The 18,312-nt window shown below is 49.2% G+C and overlaps 7 protein-coding genes across 7 annotated transcripts; 4 read left to right on the top strand and 3 right to left on the bottom strand.

Annotated features, from left to right (window-relative positions):
- The first annotated feature begins 1,378 nt into the window (after window positions 1–1,378).
- Window positions 1,379–1,607, top strand: GGI43DRAFT_392303 (uncharacterized protein). The gene has a single exon (XM_083204541.1). It carries the CDS (start codon window positions 1,397–1,399, stop codon window positions 1,583–1,585), a length of 189 nt encoding a protein of 62 aa, XP_083064563.1. The 5' UTR covers window positions 1,379–1,396; the 3' UTR covers window positions 1,586–1,607.
- On the top strand, window positions 1,379–4,915 carry GGI43DRAFT_429375 (uncharacterized protein; the record flags this gene model as incomplete). The annotated part of the gene is made up of 8 exons (XM_083209106.1): window positions 1,379–2,404; window positions 2,461–2,796; window positions 2,865–3,065; window positions 3,123–3,341; window positions 3,401–3,635; window positions 3,675–3,767; window positions 4,001–4,780; window positions 4,836–4,915. The coding sequence occupies exons 1-8, from the start codon at window positions 1,601–1,603 to the stop codon at window positions 4,913–4,915; spliced, it is 2,748 nt and encodes a 915-aa protein (XP_083064562.1). The 5' UTR covers window positions 1,379–1,600.
- Window positions 4,916–5,684: 769 nt separating this feature from the next.
- Window positions 5,685–6,763, top strand: GGI43DRAFT_135449 (ribosome maturation protein). Its single transcript, XM_083199236.1, has 4 exons — window positions 5,685–5,971; window positions 6,143–6,266; window positions 6,340–6,533; window positions 6,586–6,763. Exons 1-3 carry the CDS (start codon window positions 5,808–5,810, stop codon window positions 6,394–6,396), a joined length of 345 nt encoding a protein of 114 aa, XP_083064561.1. The 5' UTR covers window positions 5,685–5,807; the 3' UTR covers window positions 6,397–6,533; window positions 6,586–6,763.
- A 50-nt stretch (window positions 6,764–6,813) lies between these two features.
- On the bottom strand, window positions 6,814–8,216 carry GGI43DRAFT_135476 (uncharacterized protein). The gene is made up of 3 exons (XM_083199237.1): window positions 7,981–8,216; window positions 7,582–7,898; window positions 6,814–7,518 (listed from the first exon to the last, which is right to left on the bottom strand). Exons 1-3 carry the CDS (start codon window positions 8,036–8,038, stop codon window positions 7,456–7,458), a joined length of 438 nt encoding a protein of 145 aa, XP_083064560.1. The 5' UTR covers window positions 8,039–8,216; the 3' UTR covers window positions 6,814–7,455.
- A 2,937-nt stretch (window positions 8,217–11,153) lies between these two features.
- Window positions 11,154–12,456, bottom strand: GGI43DRAFT_135415 (uncharacterized protein). Its single transcript, XM_083199235.1, has 3 exons — window positions 12,087–12,456; window positions 11,786–12,011; window positions 11,154–11,719 (listed from the first exon to the last, which is right to left on the bottom strand). The coding sequence occupies exons 1-3, from the start codon at window positions 12,169–12,171 to the stop codon at window positions 11,299–11,301; spliced, it is 732 nt and encodes a 243-aa protein (XP_083064559.1). The 5' UTR covers window positions 12,172–12,456; the 3' UTR covers window positions 11,154–11,298.
- GGI43DRAFT_135406 (optic atrophy 3 protein-domain-containing protein) lies at window positions 12,235–13,845 on the bottom strand. The gene is made up of 2 exons (XM_083199234.1): window positions 13,399–13,845; window positions 12,235–13,332 (listed from the first exon to the last, which is right to left on the bottom strand). The coding sequence occupies exons 1-2, from the start codon at window positions 13,462–13,464 to the stop codon at window positions 12,742–12,744; spliced, it is 657 nt and encodes a 218-aa protein (XP_083064558.1). The 5' UTR covers window positions 13,465–13,845; the 3' UTR covers window positions 12,235–12,741.
- Window positions 13,846–14,185: 340 nt separating this feature from the next.
- On the top strand, window positions 14,186–18,208 carry GGI43DRAFT_392285 (PLK family serine/threonine-protein kinase). Its single transcript, XM_083204540.1, has 4 exons — window positions 14,186–15,062; window positions 15,125–15,573; window positions 15,654–17,358; window positions 17,421–18,208. Exons 1-4 carry the CDS (start codon window positions 14,730–14,732, stop codon window positions 17,940–17,942), a joined length of 3,009 nt encoding a protein of 1,002 aa, XP_083064557.1. The 5' UTR covers window positions 14,186–14,729; the 3' UTR covers window positions 17,943–18,208.
- The last annotated feature ends 104 nt before the right edge of the window (window positions 18,209–18,312 follow it).

Raw genomic sequence — 18,312 nt, 5'->3', positions numbered from 1 at the left:
AACATGGATGGTAGATTTGTCAAGACTTTCCCCCAAGAAAAAAAGGACCCACGTGGTGGGCGGCAAAAAGACCCAGGCTTACCCGTATCGCAACTCGTTTAAAAAAAAGTTCGGGGGGGCCCGCCGCTGAGTCTCGCAGCCGTCGCCAGGAAAACTTCAACGTGTTCTGTTCGAGTTCTCAAGCCAAGGGGTGGAGGGCCTTTGCATCACTGCCTCACGCGAATGGCTTGGGCTTGTCCGCCTGCGGTTAGCTTCAGGGCCGTCTTGGCAACGCCTTGCTGGGCGATGCGGGCGAAGCATGCCAGGGCCGAACTAGGCTCGATACATTTTCGGACTGTGCTATGCACTGTGGATGCGGCGGTCGACGGGCCATCGGCAATGTGCTTTGGCGGGTGACCTGTGCTGAGACAAGGCGGCGACACAGTGCGATCTCGGATCTCACCGAAGTGGCGGGCTTTTTGCCTCTTGTCTCCCAGCAAGGGTGAAATGAAAAAAGACCCTGCATACGGTTGATGAGAGTGCCCAGTAGCAATTTCATGTCACGCAGAATGCCTGTCCGGAGCCTCATATAAAGTTCTCATTCCCAGACTATGAATATATATATGTGTATGGCATTGTCTATGTATGTATCACTGCTACTTCTTGTATCGTCCCTTTTTTTTTTTCAACTTTTTTTGCGCCCTTGCATGGCCAATAAGCGGTGGAAGTCTTACATGCAGAATGGAGATGACCAAGACACGGCTTTTATGCCACGGCTATTTGTAAGATTAAAACCCTCACCTTGCTGCGGGTTATGATGCATGTCTTAGGCCTGGTGCTCCGTATATCCCCATGTTACTCTGTGGTCCAGCTGAAGCGGCCCAACTCCACAATTTTGCTCCATATCGGTCCGCATAATTTGGCTCCGATTCAATGTGGCAAACATCTTGACGTCCCGTAAGAAGTCGGCAGCGGACGGCATCGGTTCGGCGGTGTCTGTCGGTCACGGAACTGCATCTCAGCGTGATCATCTAGATCTACAGCTCAGCAAGGCTGAGTCATTCGTTACGCCCTGCTCTATAGGTACATTATCGCTATATTAGAAACAATTCGTAGAAGCCTAGGTTTGCTTCTAGGTATTCTGTTAAATATGTAGTCTATGACAACTTACCCTCCTCAACAATTCCTATTTTTTTTTCTACGATATCGTTATATGTAATGGAAATGCGGATGTTTAAATATAAGCATATATTAATGATTTAGGCACCGTTTACATGTACTATTAACATCCATGTCTTTGCAGTACCCTCGTACCCTGTTGTCCACTTCCTTCCCTGCCAATATGGGAAAGAGACAATGCCCTGCCAACTAGCACCATTGTTCTTACAGCTCTCGTCACTATTACTTCTGTGTTTTTATGCGCTATGGCGGTTTCTGCCTCTATTATTACAATGTCAACGACTTTTCTGCCCATATTATCCTATTCCCAACTTGTACACTTTGCTATGTTTGGATCGTGAATCTTGAGCTCCTTTTGGTCTTTGGCGTACTGGAGCCAGTTTTACATGTCATATTTCAGCTTCTCTTTGTTCCAGTTCAATTTTGACTACAGTTCAACAAAATGGCACCAGCCAACTCTCCTTCTTGTCCCAGTGGCTCCAACTCATGCTCGAGCTCTCGACGGTCGAGCTGGGCTGCTTTACTGCAAAAATACGAAGATGCAATGGAATATCGCGATGACGATGCCATGTCTGATGTTGATCACGCTGAAGTTACTACAAAAATGTCCCAACTGGATATTGAAGAAGCCAGTGTTCCTGGGTCTGGAGGGAGAGTCAACGACCCTGAGCTTCAGACTATCGTTGAAACCATGTCTCTAGATACTGCCATCCAGGTGCCTCAGATTACTATTGATAACATCAATGTCCAGGTAACAGACTCGGAGAGCCACGAACAACTCAAACCACATGGCCCATTCCATAAATGGATGCGAACGATACATCGCCGAGCTCGGCATCGATCTACGCTGTCGGATGGAAGCATTAATTCTCTGCGACCGAGACTTGAGCCAGAAATTCACAACCACACACCTACTTGGAAGAGATCACACCATCGACAGTCGTCCTCTGGGTCTTCGTTTGCCTTTGTTTCGGCGGTTCGGAGTGCTAGTGCCAGTCTCGCCAGTGTCAGTGCTGTGGCACGATCACGAAAGACAGTCGCACGCTCGCAAGGCTTCTCTGTGACGGAACGTAGCAGCAGAGCTTCCATGACAGGGCCTCGTGCATCGGAAGACAGTAGCTTCTTGGAGAGCCACTCCTTAGCAGACCTAGCTGCTATAGAGAGATCGTTACAACGACGAAAAGTACTGGAAGAGCTTATCAGTACAGAAGAAGGATACATTGGCGACATACGATTTCTCATGAATGTAATTGAAGGAAGCTCAGAATACTGTGACAATCTATCTGCTTACGCATTCTATAGGTATATGTCACAATTTTAGCGGCATTGCCTTCTATTTGCATTGGACTACGGTCGTCCATTAACCAGAACTTGACCGAGATTGTTAAATTACATGAGGAACTACTTGGCGAACTGCACAGGGCAGTTCCACATTCTGAATACACACAAATCAACGTATCTCCTACGCTAACTCCATTTGCGAATCCCAACTGTCTCCATGCCCACAGCCATAGACGCTGGTCCAGTCTCGGCGCCGTACCCGAGCAAAATATGAAAGCGAGGTGGCTCTTGAAGGCCCCAGGTATGCTTGCCGATCCGCAAGTGGCAGCAGAGGTCTCCAAAATTTTTGCAAAGAAGGTATTTGCTCGACACAAATTCTTTGTTTAACTAAATCTAACTCTTTCTCTTTGCTCTTTTCTCTTTAGATAAATATGCTCTTCATATATGAAGAGTATGGGGCGACATATGAAATGATGATCAAAGACATCAGTGCAGCCCAGCAAGCCATGCCAAATTGGGAGACGTATCAGAAAGGTCTCGAGGCCTTGGCTATGGCGCTGGGGTCCTCCAAGGGCAGCGAAGAAGGGGTGAAAAAGGCTCTGACAATCAATGATCTCCTCGTCAAGGTGATTTCCTTTTTAGATAGCCCCATCCTCGGTGAAGAACGCTAACACTCGCTATAGCCTATACAAAGAATCTGCAAATATCCTCTACTGTTCTCTGAGCTCCTCAAGTGTACCCCAATATCAGACTGTCCGAACTCACACATGGAAATTGACAATACTCTGACACGGCTTCGTGAAGCAACTACGGAGATCAACCGTGCGTCGAGTGATGAGGGGATAAAATCTACTCTCGAAAAAACATGGATTCTTCAAGATCGATTAGCCTTTCCAGACAGGGTAAGATGCTACCTATATTATAGATTTATTGGTTTTGGCGAGGCTAACATTCGACTTAGAAACTTGACGCCATTTCAAAAAGGCAGATACGGTCATTCGGTCATATTCGTCTTTGTGGAACGCTCCATGTCTGTTGGCAAACCGATGATGGAGTGGACGGGCAGTATTTTATATGCTTGCTTTACCGCCATGTTCTCTGCCTTGCTTCTGCCGGCAAGGTCGATCCGGTATACACCATAATGGCCTGTATCAACATCGATGATATTAGAATTGAGAAGGTGGACAATGGAAGAGGTGAGACTGGCTGGCCTTCACTGACTACTAAAATAACAGGGAATAAGGATAAAGCAGAAGAGGCAAAAGCGATGCGTGGGCTAACGGTTGACAGGAATACAATGCCACACTGCGCCATTTTCTTGGAAGTTGGTATTTGAGTGTGATCATCAGTTGTGTGAAGTGATCATGACAGCTTGCACGCCCAAAGAAGAAATGGAGTGGAAATCAAGATTGGTTCGTTCAGCGAGAGAAGACCAAGAGTCAAGGTCGCCGGATATATTTAGTTCATTGCACATAAATGTAAAAAGCTTGGGAACCGTTTTTGGGAAGCCAGGTACGTAGTGGAACCTATTACAATTTGCACATTCTAACTGAGATTCAAGGAACGCTCGCCCGACGGATATCGATCCAAAGAGCCACTACGGTTGGAGGAGCCAGGTCGCCACTATGCCAAGTCATCTTGAAAAATACAAATGTGCTGCGGGATCATAGCAACAACTCGTCTACTGCCTTGGTTGTCAATCGGTCTCATTCTTTGTTGACAAACACTACTCGAATACCGGTACTTGCACCACCAAGAGGTGAGAGAGCTCGGCTAGAGGCGCTCTTATCAGATGTGTGGAGCAGAGAAGTCCTCCCGTTTCCTAGAATGACGGTGAAGTCTCGAGGTGAAAATTTAGTTCGAAGCTCAGCATCTACGGTTATCAGAAAGCTCAGTGTGGCCAGCTTTGCAAGCTCCTTTACCAAGAGGTCAGCTTCTTCAACGCAGAAGAACCAGCCCAGCGAAGATATCGCCATGGAAACGACAAAGAATCCAAAGGAGCCGCCTTTGTACGATGCCGTTAGTCTAGGAGAAGAAGCAGGTAGAAAATCGAAAAGGCAGCGAACTACCAAGGAGCAACTTGCAACAATAACACCAGCACGTAGCATAAAAAAAGCTACAGGAAGCGTTCGGCGGCGCGAAGTTCGAGAAAATAGGATTCCAAAGGGGGACACTGCCAGCAATATACACAATATCCCTACTCGTATGGCATCCACGAATATTTCCCTACCCGTAAAGCCAACGAACTTAAGAGTCACGACGCCTCTTCCTGGCGACATGGATAATACAAGAAAATCATCTACGGAAAAGATTCGAAACTTGGGCTTATGGTCCAAAATCGGTGGAGGGCGAAATGACGCGCCAAGTAGCCTCAAAAGGTTGCTCACAATTGGCAGGGATTAATGTGGCTGAGGGGAGATGGGAGATTTTTGAGGATGCAGAGGCATATTGGATGTTCGTGCTGCTTGGAAATTGAGCCATGGGTAGATGGCTGGCTGTCTATAGAGTTTTGTTTGTAAACACCAACTAGCATGTTTTGGGTGTTTTGTATGGATTAGCATATCATCTCTATGAGAACCCCGGGAAGCTCAGAGCATCAGTTATCAAGTTTAGAATCAATAAATGAGCTGCGAAGAAAGCTGAATGTGACGCGTGGAAGCCATGGCCATTGATTGCTATGCTAAGATAGAGGCCAATGCTTTGAGGATGATGCCGGGCGTAGTCATCGCTGGAATGTGAAGCTATGGCGTGAGCAGCGCCAAGAGCAGCCGGTGGATCCAATTGAAAGAGAGAAGACGATAGAAGAAGCATCTGATCAAGGCTGTGAATAGGTAGCTGTCCAAGAGCCTCGACTGCCATGGAATTGTTCCTGGATCACCAGCCAAGCACGATCCACTCCAGGCTCAACCTTACGTATGGCCTGTCTCGTCAGTGCCGGATACAGACATGATGAGGTCATCTTGTACCCATTGCTCAGCGTTTTGTGGAGGTGCAGCGCTGGCAGTGTGAATAAAGTGCAGGCAGGATGGGGGAGCTGTGGCCTGGTACCAGCTACCGGTGTACTCGGTCCGCACGCCACGATGACGTAGCTGGTGATAGAGCTCCCCTCTCCAGGGCGCATCTATTAAAACTGCTGCTTTTCCCGTTTCTTCACCTCTTTCTTTTCACATCTCATTGAACTCTATAAAAAAATTACTCATCATTTTCAATTCTCTTTCCAACCTCACTTCACTCTGATTTTTCTCTTGCCAGCCAGAGAAAGATATAAACACCACAAATAAGCACTTTCGGCTATACGTCACGCGACTCCTCCACCTACCTAAATTAACCAAACACCCACCTTTGTCTCACCACCAAAGCTAGCCAAGATGACTCGCGGAGAATCTACCCAGTCCAAGGTTCACTACAAGGGAAGCAAGGAGGACTTCCTCGTCTTTGTGGATGATGTAGACACATACAAGAAGTGGCAGAGCGACAAGAGCATTCCTCCTGCGCATTTCATTTCAACTTTCAATGTATTCCTGACGCATCGGTATGTACCCAGCAGCTCATAACTTGATGTCGTTCTATCTCGCCTCTGGTGCAGCCTATTCCGGTAGCAACGGATTGCGATCAGTGCACTGGTGCTGAGCGCTTGAAGAAACGCTCTGCCATCCCTTGGTGAAATTAATATGACGGCGGCTAACAGTACATTTGCGTACAGACAAGGAGCTCAGGGAACCTATGACTCGGCATCAAAGATGGAGCTAGCGGCCGAGTTCGACACTGAGAACACTGACGAGGCGATTATGAAGATCCTTCAGGAGGGATCTATGCAAAGCATGGAGGTAAGTCGCTTCATTCATTAAATCAAAATTTAATCTCTTTAACAGAGTGCTAATGCTTCTGGTGCTTGGACAGATGCCTGGTCGGCAAGGTGTTACGAATGAATCTATGAGCTCAATGAGAGTAAAATAGATGCGCTGCTGGGAGAGGAGCGTCTCACTCAGCTTCCACCCCCTTGTGTTAATACAGCGGTACTGTGGCAGTGAGATGGTGGTCTGAGTGGCCTGGAGGCAGCATGGAATATGGGTTATGGAATGGGCTTTGATTGAGCGATAAGATGGCCTCGGGCACACGGGCGCTCCCTCGCAAAGTATAAGCCAGTGAGCGTGCCTGCATCATGTTGCTCTTCTTACATACAGTAGGAATCTCTATACTAGGGGAATAATCAAGCATTGCATTTGAAAGTCACTTTGATTATGGGGCCGCATCCTGCAGCAAGCCGGGCGGGTCTGGATTCCACTTGTGCACTCCTTTGGATCCACGGTTCGCAGCCGGGCACCGTCAGCAGATGTTGTCACCAGTTACTACAAGAGCTCGTACGATTTTTGTAGCAGGACGCAGCTTAAACTCATGATGTCACTTGATAATTGTTTCGAGCTATCGACCATGTGCTAGATCGAGTTTCATACCCTTTCTTATCGTGCCACGCTCTGTGGTATTTCCCCCAGAATCACTGTTTCACTTCCCTTCCACTAAAAAATCATCATAATGAATAAAAAAAAATCGAAAATCATACAACTAAGAGCCAAAAAATACAGTCATACAAGCAATAGCAATAACAATAATAATACACATTAGCATATGTTACCAAATGCTAATCGATGCTGAAAACATTCGAGAACGAAATGGAAAGAAAAAAAAAAAAAAGGAAGGATGCTTGACTCCTGAGAGGCCCTCTTTGTAGAAAAATTCGATTTGTCTGACTTTGGCTGGATTTCTTTCTTTCTTCCCTGCTCTTCGCCGGGGGGGTTTTTTTGCGGGGGGAGCGACTTTCGAGTACTTGTAAATACACACACACAACTCCATGGTCCTGGATATGCTCCTTTCCTTCCGTGCCTCTCTCTCTCCTTTTGTAATCGTACGACTCTTGCTCTGGCGGGTGGTTTCTTGTCTGGCTACATGCGAATGTTCCACCGCTCTTTCTTTTCTCTTTCTCATTTCCATCCTTGAAAAATTCCTTGGCGCTGAGTCTCAGACTTTGCTGCTCGAATTTGGCGTTCTCGGAGGTAGAGTCCATGGTTTTGCGCAAATAATCTAGAAAAGAATGTTAGTGTCTCTATATACATGAGTAGTTGAGTGGAGAAGAAAAAATCGTACCTCGCCTTCGCTGAAAGCCCAGAAGTATGCACCCATGGCAACCAGATAATACAATCCCGGATTCGTAGACTGATACATGAGCAGGCAGGCGAGCGCAGAGAGAGGGAGAATAGCAAGACGGAATTCGATGGATCGGTGGATGCTAGTGCCGGCGAGCAGGGGGAGGGGCCACTCCAGGGCGATCATGGCAATGCCAAAGATCAGGTTGATAATCTGGAGGATGGGGAAGGGCTTGACCATGACGTCGAGAGACCTGGTGAGGAAGTCCCAGAAGATCTTGGGCCAGATGAAGCCCTCGATGGAAGCGCCAATTTGGTCTAGTTGAAAGTAGTTGTGTTAGTAAAACATGTTTGTGTATATAAAAGTAGAGGGGGGTGTCGTGTAAGTGAAGGCACATACAAGTGGCGGCAGTCAGCATAATGAGCCGAGCCCAGTGGTTCTTGATAAGCTTGCCCATTGTTGCGGTGTATAAAAATCGAAAATAATCGTCTTTAAACTCGTAAAAATGTTCCCTTTATTTTCCCGATAAAAAAAAAATCCCAGAATCGTTTTTCCCGTTTGTTCGAAATTCTACCCTTTGTTGGACCCGTCCAAGAGATAGAAAGTATATGCAACCAGCGAAAAAAAAGTCGGCTCAACCGAATAAATCCTTGCTCGTTAAAAATGACAAAGAGAAAAAGTTATTAGGGCGTTTAATAAAAAAATAAGTCGACAGGTACCGGACCCGCGTAACGAAGAAACGAATGATAAAAAGAAAAAAGGAAAAAAAAGGAACACCGAGCAGACTCGCAGCTGGTGACACAACGAAAAAGAATGGCCAGGGAAGGAACCAAAAGAAAGAAAGAAACAAGAGCCCAAGAAGAAGAAAGTCTGGGACAGCTCGAGTCTATATTGGAGGTGGGCCGAAAACAGAGGCCCGGCTGTGTTTCCTCCCAAGGGGGGGAGGGAGGTCCTGATCGCCCGCCTGGGTTTGTTGGTGTTGGCGCCGAGCGTAGACAGACGTTTGAGGCCTTGTGTCAGGTCCCCGGAAGCTAGCGAGGTGAGAGGGGAGGGGGATAGGATAGGCGTTGGGCGGAGAAGGCAAGCTAGGCCGGGATTCGTTTCTGCTTCAGCTAGGTTCGTGTAATGGGCTTTCTTTTTTTTCTTATTCCTTTTTGTCCAAGCTCAAGATTTGTAAAATGAAATCTAGTATGTTTTGGTGGAATGAGGCGGAGCGTGCAAGGTCCGGATAGATCGATATCCGCCGTCGACCAAGGGTGGAGTGAACCTGAAGCAGATCTCTAACGAGGAGCGTGTTTGAGATTGTACCGGCGGCACCCAAAAGGGGGCAAGACGAATTATCTCGGGTGCGCTCAATAGGAAAAAAAAAAAAAGCCAGGGAATGCCAAATTCGGGAGGGTATCTTTGAGTATGCTTGACAAGTTTCACGATGCTATGCTAATCGTTCGTGCTAGTATTAGCAGCTCCGTATTGCTGCTTTTGTCGCGATGGTATCCGTATGTAATAGTAAGTCGTCGGCTATCGTGGTCTCGTACACACAGGAAAAAAAAGAAAGAAAGCAAAAGGCCCAACAACAGGTATGAATGGGGGGGAATAGGAGCCTTTGCCACTGAATTAACGCTGAAGGGGGTATCAAGTACGGATTTCTGAAGCAGCGAGAGCAAGAGAAGTGCAGAGGAGAGGGGGGGGATAGGTTGGGGTTTTTGAGTATTTACTACGATATATTGGCGGCACTACTTGTGCGAGCTGCACTGCGGACGGGCAATCTGTAAGTCGCAGTTGATCAGAGTCAGCCGGTGGGCCAAGACCCGGCCGCCGAGAGAGGAGCTACTGCTGCGAGCTGGTCACACAAATGGCCTCTGCCTCTGGCTGTCTCTCGCTTTTGGCCCTCTCGCCGTCTGGCGCTTGGTGTTGCGATTTCTTGGGTGCTGGGAATCACAAGGCGATTGGCCTGTCCTCGGCGGTTACAGAGAGGGCCTGGGCCAATGAGAGGAGAAGCCGCTTCTCCTGCGCGTCGGGGCTGCAGGGATCAGGCCCCGGTCCACTGTAGCTCTAGGGGCCCCCCTGCTATACGAGTGCCAATGCCATTTGACTGGAGTACCTGGGAAATACGCAATGTTGGGCGGCATGAACTTCATTTGCTGCGGTCGCTGCCAGGTATTCTGCACTGCGCGCAGCTCCAGCAGCTACCGAAACCATCGACCTCGTCCGGTTGCTGCCATGCGATGCCACCCACGGACCTGCTTGATACATGCATGGCGGTATAAGCGAGAGCAAGAGGGTCGCTGGTTAATTGATCCTGGCCGCGCCCGTCTGGGACTGGAGCTTTGTATTGCTCCGCATGTCTTGCGTCGTGCATGGCATGCGCAGAGATAGTGCTAGCAGCCGTCACGGCGAGTTGCTAGTATCTTGATCAAAACATATCGTCCTCGGTTCGATCTTCCCGGTGATTCAAAATCAGACAGCTGAAGGCAAAGAAACAAAAGAAGCATTGCTAGTGAGCCACTCCGACAGAGGCGCGACCATCGCAGTCTCACATCCCGCAATTATGAAGCACACCGTGTTTGGCCAGTTTCGTCCCCGGCACCAGCCAAGCCTCTCTCCCTCAGCAACCCCCTGCTGGACCCGCCTAAGAAAAACTTGCCCTTGCTCATTCAATCTTTGGCGGGTTACTGCAAATGGGAAAAAAATATCTGCTAGAGAACAGAATCACCCACTAGTGACGATTAGCTTGCAAGTTTTGGGGCCCAGAAATAGAAGTGCGGGTCGGCAGCTTGTGCAGCTTTCTGCTCATTCATTGGTTTCCGATTTCTCTTGCTCGCGAGATCTTGTTGTTGGTCGGACGTCCCTTTTTCATGCAATGCTGCTTGGCTTTTTGATCGGATATGTATGATCGTTCCCGCTTTGCCACGTTGACGGGACAGGCGGATGCGACATTGTGTTTGCTCGCCCTTATATCGTCTTTTGTTTCGCATGAATCGATATGAGATAAGCTTCTCCCTTCCAGAAACACCATCATCTGTCAGATATATTTTCTTCTTGGCAGTTTGGATGCTCGAGCTTTGGAGCCAGTTACTCCACCACTACAGGCTCCCCTCAAGCTATGTTATCACTGCTCCGTATCTTAGCACTTTGTCACAATCATCCGTCACCTCTTCTCATCACATCACTCTACATTAGCATGGAGACAACGGCCATTTCTTTGCAGTGCGAGAGGAAGAGAGCGAAAGACGAGACTGGACAGTCCATATCGTGGCCCTAGCGTATGGACTTGTCATCAGACCATGCCCGTAGAATTGCCCTCTTCAGCCTCAGGGCGGCTCTACACCACTGCTGATTGGCTCCCCTCACCTACCGCCCCAGCCAACCGGCGCCACTATCACAAGTTCTTGAGCGCATTGGTTGACCGCCAAATCGACCTCTTGTAATCCAATTCTTCAGCATGGGTTCGGCCAGCATGGACCATGGTGATGATTACGAAAACTAATATTCCGTAGCTGGGTGATGATCAACAAGTAGCCTTGGGCCATTGATGTGAATGGGCAGATATAGTGGATGATATTGTCTCCATTCGTATCACGGCAGCTCATTTTCATCACCATCGGCCCAAATCAAGCATCCGCTCGTACTCGTAACAACTGCAAACTAGACCATCCTCCCTGCTGGTTGAACATGTCTAAAAATACATTCGGAAAACATCATCGATATACCGCAAAATCATAGTTTTCCCGGCCCCATCCGCAAATTTCTAGATGCTTGCGCTGCCTGCTCCCGCATTCGCATCTCCAGCCGAAGAGTGGTTTCGTGGCCATTAACGAAGAATGATATCACTCTATTGCCCTCTTCATCTTCGAGCAAGTCGCAAAGCTTCCTCCTCCCTTCCGTATTGAACACAAGCTGCGCCAAGCTCCCTAATCCACTCGAGATATCCGTCAAAATATTCACCCGTTCGTGCGATAGCGCCTGCCCATGCACACAATGCGATGCGAGAGCCCGAACCTCAGCCATTTCCTGAGCATAGCTTCGGCGGGGGACGCTGGCTGTACACTGACGTCGTAAAGCATCCAAGCGAGTGACTAGCTCCGCTGTAGACGAGACGGGGATTATAGGTACATGGGCCATGCCGTGCGTCACGATACTGAGCATTCTGTCAGGCACGGGCGCTTCCGCAAGTGCAATAATCCCTGCATATGCGAGCTCTCACCTCATCTGCAAGTGAACCAGCGAGTCCACTCGCCCGCTCCCATCTAGCAGAAGGATAACGGCCACATTCTTCCCACCATTGAGCATGGATAATCTCTCGATATTGGTCTTGGCTTCTGCGGCTTTCGCTTCTTCGGGCGAAAAAAGGAGGAGTTTAAAGGTGCGTGGCTGGTGCTGGTTTTGTGGCGCCAGCGCAAAGGCAACGTCATGGCCACGGAGATTTGTCTCTAAACGAGTTGACCAAACCTTCAGTTGCCCTGCCTTTGAGAGACGACATCTTAAGTTAATAGCCGTCAACTTACCTTTCCAACCTGGAGAGGTACTTCGTGACAGAGCTGGTACTATCTGTGCCCAGTCCTTTCGCTGTCTGAGCGATGAACAGAACATGGCCGCTGACAGTTCTTTCGACGGGCCTTTAATGCAGCAAGTCTCAGAACCCGGCCATATGTTATTCGGGTCGTATTCGGTAAAGTATAAATTTCTGTCTATATAAAGCTTTTTGTGTGTTGTATGTGCTGAAAAATATTTATCCACCTCCAAAGTGGCGAGGCGATGGTAAGGAAGGAGTCTTTGCGCTCCTTTTCGCTCCTTCTCATAAAGGATTTATCCAATTCCTATTCCCCAAATTTCTTCTCTTTTCCTTTATCCTTTCTCTTTTATCCTTTGCCCGCTGGTCCATTTTCGACGTGATATGTAAAATAATAAAACAAAAAATATGATCGCTTTGCAGCATGGAGTGGAGTGATGAGCGGTCTGAGGATATCCAACCCTCTCTAACCAAGAAGCGTCCAGTCCATTGTGTGACTTTGGGACTCTCTTCCCTGTCGAATTGACCTTTCTGATATGCATCAAGACGTGGTTTCCAGGAGCTTGAGATACTCAAAATTTGGGCATCATGCTCCATCCTTTTGTTGGCCACGGAGCCCGCATCAACCGAGCAATTAACCTCGATGTTGCCTAGTTGCTAGGTTGCAGTGATGGCAATAACGGTTGCTTCGTCTTCGGGTCCTTCAACGTTCTCAAGGCTTCTTCGAGCGATTCGAATCGTTGCCGCTGCCTCTCCTCAGCATTTGCTAGTTCCTCCTCTTTCTTCTGAAGTTCTTCAAATCTCCTGCTGAGCTCTTCTAGCCGCTCTTTATTGGCGTCAGGCTTTTGCGACGACTTCCAGTACTCGTATATAATCAATGCTCCCGCCACGCCGAGAATAAAAGTATCGCCAGCAACATCAGCAAACAAATCTACAGCCTTTGCTTCCGGCAATGGTCGGAATTTTCGCCGCCAAATGTTTCCAAGTGTGAGCTTGGGGTACTTTGCCGGCTCGGGTTCGTTATTCTTCTTCGCCTTCTGCTTGGCCTCTTCTTCCTTTTTAAGTTGTTGCTCTGTTTTTACCGTGGGCGCTTCGGCTATTTCTTTGGCTCGTCGCTCGGCCTCGGGATCTCTCAGGAGGGCAACAGACATCTTCATATTGAGCTGGTGGATTGCCTGGCCGTATTTGGCTGCGAGCGCGCGAAATCGAGGATGGTCATGGGCTTGCGCCTTGATGCGATTCTATACACGGTATATATAAGTATCAAAATGTACACAGCAGATCCTAACGAGTTTGCCAATACATACCGCGCCATACTTGGAGACATGCCGCACGAAGAGAGATGCGAGCTTGAACAGCGGGAGGGGCACCATGGTGACGGCTGGTGAAGTTCTGTCTGCGGGCGCCGGTGCCGTCTGAGGTGTCCCGGTCCAATTCGATGCGTGTGCGCTTTTTCGTTCTTTGCCAATTGGTGTTACTATTTCATTATCAAATCGAGAGGTTGGAGCTTCTCATGGAGGCCTAAAGCCAGTCGGGCTTAACGGGCATCGTCGTTAGCTTGCTTCAAGTCCGCGCCGGAGCCCGCGATGTTCCGGTGCCCACCGGAGCTGGCTTCGGGAGGGACAAGCCCAGCTGCTGCTGCGGCCAGCGCCATACCGTCTTGCTTGGTAAGACTACTGTAGAGGGTTAATGCTAATAGTAAACACTACAAATTATTGGTTACTAGTACTATTTGTATACTAGTAGCAGTAATAGTAATAATAGTCCACAGGCCAAGAATGCTGCAAGATTAGGTGCCACACCACATCTTTGCACCATCTTAAAAGTCCAGTCTTGAGCCGCGATTCGCTGGCTTGTGACAACGCTGGAGCTCCAGGGCTGACTTAACAGCTACAGGTACAGCTTCAGTGGGAGGCAGCCACTAAACATCCACTAAACTCCCTCTCAGCGCCTCCAAACGGCCGCTATCTCGCCGCTGTGGGGCTCCAATGGCTATCAGTCACTCGTACCTACGGCAATGGCGGTGTGGCCCACAATAAGGCAATGCTGTTGCCAAGAGCAACCAGCTCCCACAAAGTACACAAATCACAATATGGGGTCAATCAACGGCAGGGTTTGTTCTGTGGCTGCGACTGGTCACGCTGTGCTCACCTTCTTGCATCCGCCAGCCTTTAACCCGCTTTACGATCATCCAGCATTGCTTAATGCCTTTTCCATGACTGCGCTATAATTTGAATGTTTTGACATTGTTCACAACAAAGGCTCTTGCCACGCCGCCATTCTTTCGCATGCTGTGCGTATTCGAGGCACCTTGTGAGTTTGGCCTTTTTTTTTTCTTTCTCGAGACCTAGCCTGCCTGCCTTGGTCTGGCTTACGCTATAATAAGCAAGACAGCCTCAGCTGTGTTTTGTTTCTCGAGCCCGCATACCTACCACCCGGCAGAGCTTTGGCCATACACAAGGCTCTGCAGGAGATTGACCCTCCTGCAAAAAGTGAGCCCTCGCCTAATCGCGTCCGTGTTTTTCTAGGCTCTCTACGGCACGTCTTCAGGCTGCTGTTGAATCCTGTCGCCTGCCCGTTCCTCGTCGCCGCATAATCTCGACCAGTCTCTCGTTGCTTCAACCATTACTTCGTCGACATGGCGCACAGGCTAGTCCCCAGGGGCGGCGTCGATATGGAGGCCTTGTCCCCTAGAGATGTCAACGCCCAGCGAATGCCCAGGCCCGCGGAAGCCAAGGCCAAGCCAGCTACCCAGCTCAAGTCCAAAGATAAAGAACATCCGCCTCCTCCCCCCGAAGAAGTTCTCGAGCCGAGCAGCACCGATCGCCCAGATGGCGCGGTTTACCGTGTTGGGAAAATATTGGGAAAGGGAGGATTTGCTATATGCTACAGTGGCCAACTGCTGCCCACTAAGCAAAAGTATGCTCTCAAGATTGTCAAGAGCCAGATGCCTTCCAAGATGGAACAAAAGGTTAGTAGTGCTACTGAAGACCTTCCACCTTCGATTTTTCGAGTCCGCTCATATCCTCGCAGTTCCAAACCGAATTACAAATCCACTCGAAAATGCGCCACAAGAACATTGTCCAGTTCCTGAGAGCCTTCTCATACGTCAACTGCACTTTTCTAGTTCTCGAGCTCTGCCCCAATGGCTCTCTTATGGACATGGTAAAGCGTCGAAAGGGCCTCACCGAACCCGAAGTCCGATTCTACTCAGTCCAGATCTCCGGCGCCATCAAATACATGCACAGCAAGGGTATTATTCACCGAGATCTGAAAATGGGCAACATCTTTTTAGATCACCAGATGAATGCCAAGATTGGCGACTTCGGTCTGGCTGCGTTGGTGGTGACTGGTAGGGACATGCAAACCATTCGACGGACGACTTTGTGCGGCACGCCAAACTACATTGCTCCTGAAATTCTTGAGAAGGGGAAGAAGGGCCATGACCACATGGTCGATATCTGGAGCTTGGGCATTATAATGTGAGTATCGGCTGAGTGCCAGATCAACTAAACCAAACCCTAGTATAATAGCACATGGCTAACGGAAGGGGGGTTAATAGGTTTGCCATGTTTACTTCGAAGCCGCCTTTCCAATCATCAACTACAGACGAGATTTACCGCCGAGCCAGGGAGCGAGATTACGAATGGCCAAATGCCGAGGTGTCCCAGAAATATATTAGCCAGGAGGCTAAGGACCTGGTGGCCACGATGCTCGAGGATGCTGATCAGCGACCAGATCCCGATGAAATTGTTCAGCATCCGTTCTTCTCTGCAGGCTACATGCCGGCCTCTGGCGAGATCACCTCGAAGCTACGAGAAGTGCCCCCTGATGCAGACGAATATTACGCCTCGATTTTGAGTACCTCGATGCAGGTGCGATCCCACCGTCACCTAAAGGAACTATGTCGAGAATGTATCGTCGGGCCTTGGAGCGGAGAGAAAGCTTCGCATACGCAGATCTGGAAAGAGATGGCAGCTGAGGAAAAGGCGGGCTTGACCCCAATCATCCCTCTGGCGGAGAATATAGTCTATCGACCATTTGATGACTGGCTAAGGGAGCAGCATCAGATTCGTGCGAAATATGCAGCGTCTGTCTCTGCGCGCTCAGCCTCAACGGAGGGACAGGAAGATGCCACGGCTGGCTCGCAAAAGATATCTTCCACCGGCCTTCTGCGCCAGCCTCCCCAGAGCTTTGCGGCTCAGCAACGATCCCAGGGCCGGCCTACTATTTCCACCTCTACGAGGCCTCGACCTGCCCCAGAAGCTACGCTGTCGGCTACCATGTCGATCTCACAAAGCACGAGAATTCGACCCCGTCCGGATCGTCAATATACACTCACTCGTGAGGCGACCTCCTCTTCATCTTCCTCGAGAGAGGCTCTCGAACCTACTACCACCACTACCCGAACTATGCGCGTCTCCGCAAGGACCCAGCCGCTAGCAACTCGATCTGTGCCTAATGCGCAAATTGCAGAGAGAGCAGCAACGATCTCATCCGCAACTTTGACGGTTCATAAGAGACGAGGTTCAGAATCTGTTCGCGCCGCCACCTTGTTTAGCCCCTCTGAGACACCCAGAGTGATGCAAGAGACGAAGCCCGATGACATTCTCGACCGATTGAGCCGACTTCAAGCTGAGCTCGAGCGAGCTCTTAATTCCCGTACTATGGCTATCATCTCTTCGAAAACGGCGGCGCCGCCTCATCCTCATATTGTAGTCAAATGGGTTGACTACACAAACAAATTTGGCCTAGGCTATATCTTGAACGACGGTAGCGTAGGATGCATCCTACGCGATATCCCTACCACTGAAGGCAGTAAAACCGCTTTGCTGCCCCCTGCAGGCATTTTCATTCGTAACGCGGAAAAGCATATCCTCAAAAGGCAAGACGAAGCTTACCCAGATCGGCATCAGCCAGTACCAATGACTGAGCCTATCAAATTTTTCGAGAATAATGGCGAGGCCGGCCTTTCGCAAGTCACGGTCTCTCCTGATCAATTCCGAGTGTCGGTGAACGAGGATGGCACGGCTGGGAAAATGAATCCCGGCAGAGACGTCTTCCAACACCGAAAGCGAGAAAGGATCATCCTGTGGAAGAAATTTGCTAATTACATGATTGCATATGGCCGAGACGACATGGCCGAGGAGGAAGAGGAGGATACCACTCTGTCCCCAGGACAAAAGGGTACGCCTGCAGAGCTGGTGACCTTTTACCAGCGATTTGGAGATGTTGGCTGTTGGGTATTCGGCGACGGACACCTTCAGGTAAAGAGGGAACCTTGTGGAAACGCTTACAGCCTTTATAGTATACTAATACTTCTGTGTAGTTCAATTTCCCAGATCACACCAAAATTGTTCTAGATGCGACTGGAACCTGGTGCCACTTCTGGCATCTTCCTCAAGAAGCAGCGGAGCGACTTGCGGACACCGGCTCTATTGGTGCCACCGCTCTAGACGACCGTGCTACGCTGTCGTATCCCCTGCAAACTCTGCTCAACTTCCAGGCCAGACCATCAGCGCGAACAACCACTACCGCAGCGAGGAGGCGACCAGAAATCGACCCAGAGATTCAGGGTATCCCTGCAGCAAATGACTTCCGCCGAAAGGTAGAATTCATCAAAGATGTTGTGAAAGAGTGGGTGTCCAATGATGGTCTCGGCAACAGCTCCATGGAGAGGGAATCTCGTTTGAGATGGACCGGATACCGAGAGACGGTCCACGCAACCGCTCCCCAGAAGCATGTTTGGGTAACCATCGGCGCTCGATGGGGAGACCAGCGCATCTCAACATTTGTCGACCCAACTAAACCTTGGGAACTGGGCGAAGAGGTAGAGAACTCAAAGAAATGAATCTACCACGGGCGGTGACCCGAGTGTCCAAAGCTGGGGGCACATGAGATTACAGTTTCTCTTTTCTCTACTCTCTAATATTTCATTTTCTGTTCATATTCATCAAAGGCCAGGGTGGTAAGCCGGCGTTTAAAACGGCGTCGACGGACTTGGGCTATTGAGGATTCTAATTTTGGTCATGCTGGCCGGCGTTGGTGGAGTGCAAGAGACAAAGCTCATGTTGTTTTTTGGGAAGAGCCGTTATAAACTCTCTTTTTTTTTTTTTTCTTGTTTTTGAAATGGATGCAATACCCTGTTGCACATATTAGTTTACGTGTAGATACTAATCGTGTGATTGATGAATGATTGAATGATGGAGATTTTTGGGTTG

The sequence above is a fragment of the Trichoderma evansii genome (assembly GCF_050947405.1).
Source record: "Trichoderma evansii strain SZMC 28006 chromosome Unknown GGI43scaffold_2, whole genome shotgun sequence".
Classification (NCBI taxonomy): Eukaryota; Fungi; Ascomycota; class Sordariomycetes; order Hypocreales; family Hypocreaceae; genus Trichoderma; species Trichoderma evansii.
The sequence above is the reverse complement of the archived record's forward strand: the minus strand, read 5'-3'. Positions and strand labels throughout refer to the sequence as shown.

What these genes read in the sequence shown, in the direction of transcription:
- GGI43DRAFT_392303 (XM_083204541.1), top strand. Translation starts at nt 1,397, where the DNA reads ATGCGCTATGGCGGTTTCTGCCTCTATTATTACAATGTCAACGACTTT.
- GGI43DRAFT_135449 (XM_083199236.1), top strand. Translation starts at nt 5,808, where the DNA reads ATGACTCGCGGAGAATCTACCCAGTCCAAGGTTCACTACAAGGGAAGC. An exon ending in AATGTATTCCTGACGCATCG is followed by an intron (nt 5,972 to 6,142) that starts GTATGTACCCAG and finishes ATTTGCGTACAG; the next exon opens with ACAAGGAGCTCAGGGAACCT. An exon ending in GATCTATGCAAAGCATGGAG is followed by an intron (nt 6,267 to 6,339) that starts GTAAGTCGCTTC and finishes GTGCTTGGACAG; the next exon opens with ATGCCTGGTCGGCAAGGTGT.
- GGI43DRAFT_135476 (XM_083199237.1), bottom strand. Translation starts at nt 8,038, where the DNA reads ATGGGCAAGCTTATCAAGAACCACTGGGCTCGGCTCATTATGCTGACT. An exon ending in TATGCTGACTGCCGCCACTT is followed by an intron (nt 7,899 to 7,980) that starts GTATGTGCCTTC and finishes ACTTTCAACTAG; the next exon opens with ACCAAATTGGCGCTTCCATC. An exon ending in GGGCTTTCAGCGAAGGCGAG is followed by an intron (nt 7,519 to 7,581) that starts GTACGATTTTTT and finishes ATTCTTTTCTAG; the next exon opens with ATTATTTGCGCAAAACCATG.
- GGI43DRAFT_135415 (XM_083199235.1), bottom strand. Translation starts at nt 12,171, where the DNA reads ATGTTCTGTTCATCGCTCAGACAGCGAAAGGACTGGGCACAGATAGTA. An exon ending in TACCTCTCCAGGTTGGAAAG is followed by an intron (nt 12,012 to 12,086) that starts GTAAGTTGACGG and finishes CAACTCGTTTAG; the next exon opens with AGACAAATCTCCGTGGCCAT. An exon ending in CTGGTTCACTTGCAGATGAG is followed by an intron (nt 11,720 to 11,785) that starts GTGAGAGCTCGC and finishes CAGAATGCTCAG; the next exon opens with TATCGTGACGCACGGCATGG.
- GGI43DRAFT_135406 (XM_083199234.1), bottom strand. Translation starts at nt 13,464, where the DNA reads ATGGTGCCCCTCCCGCTGTTCAAGCTCGCATCTCTCTTCGTGCGGCAT. An exon ending in ATGTCTCCAAGTATGGCGCG is followed by an intron (nt 13,333 to 13,398) that starts GTATGTATTGGC and finishes TACCGTGTATAG; the next exon opens with AATCGCATCAAGGCGCAAGC.
- GGI43DRAFT_392285 (XM_083204540.1), top strand. Translation starts at nt 14,730, where the DNA reads ATGGCGCACAGGCTAGTCCCCAGGGGCGGCGTCGATATGGAGGCCTTG. An exon ending in TGGAGCTTGGGCATTATAAT is followed by an intron (nt 15,574 to 15,653) that starts GTGAGTATCGGC and finishes GGGGGTTAATAG; the next exon opens with GTTTGCCATGTTTACTTCGA. An exon ending in TCGGCGACGGACACCTTCAG is followed by an intron (nt 17,359 to 17,420) that starts GTAAAGAGGGAA and finishes ACTTCTGTGTAG; the next exon opens with TTCAATTTCCCAGATCACAC.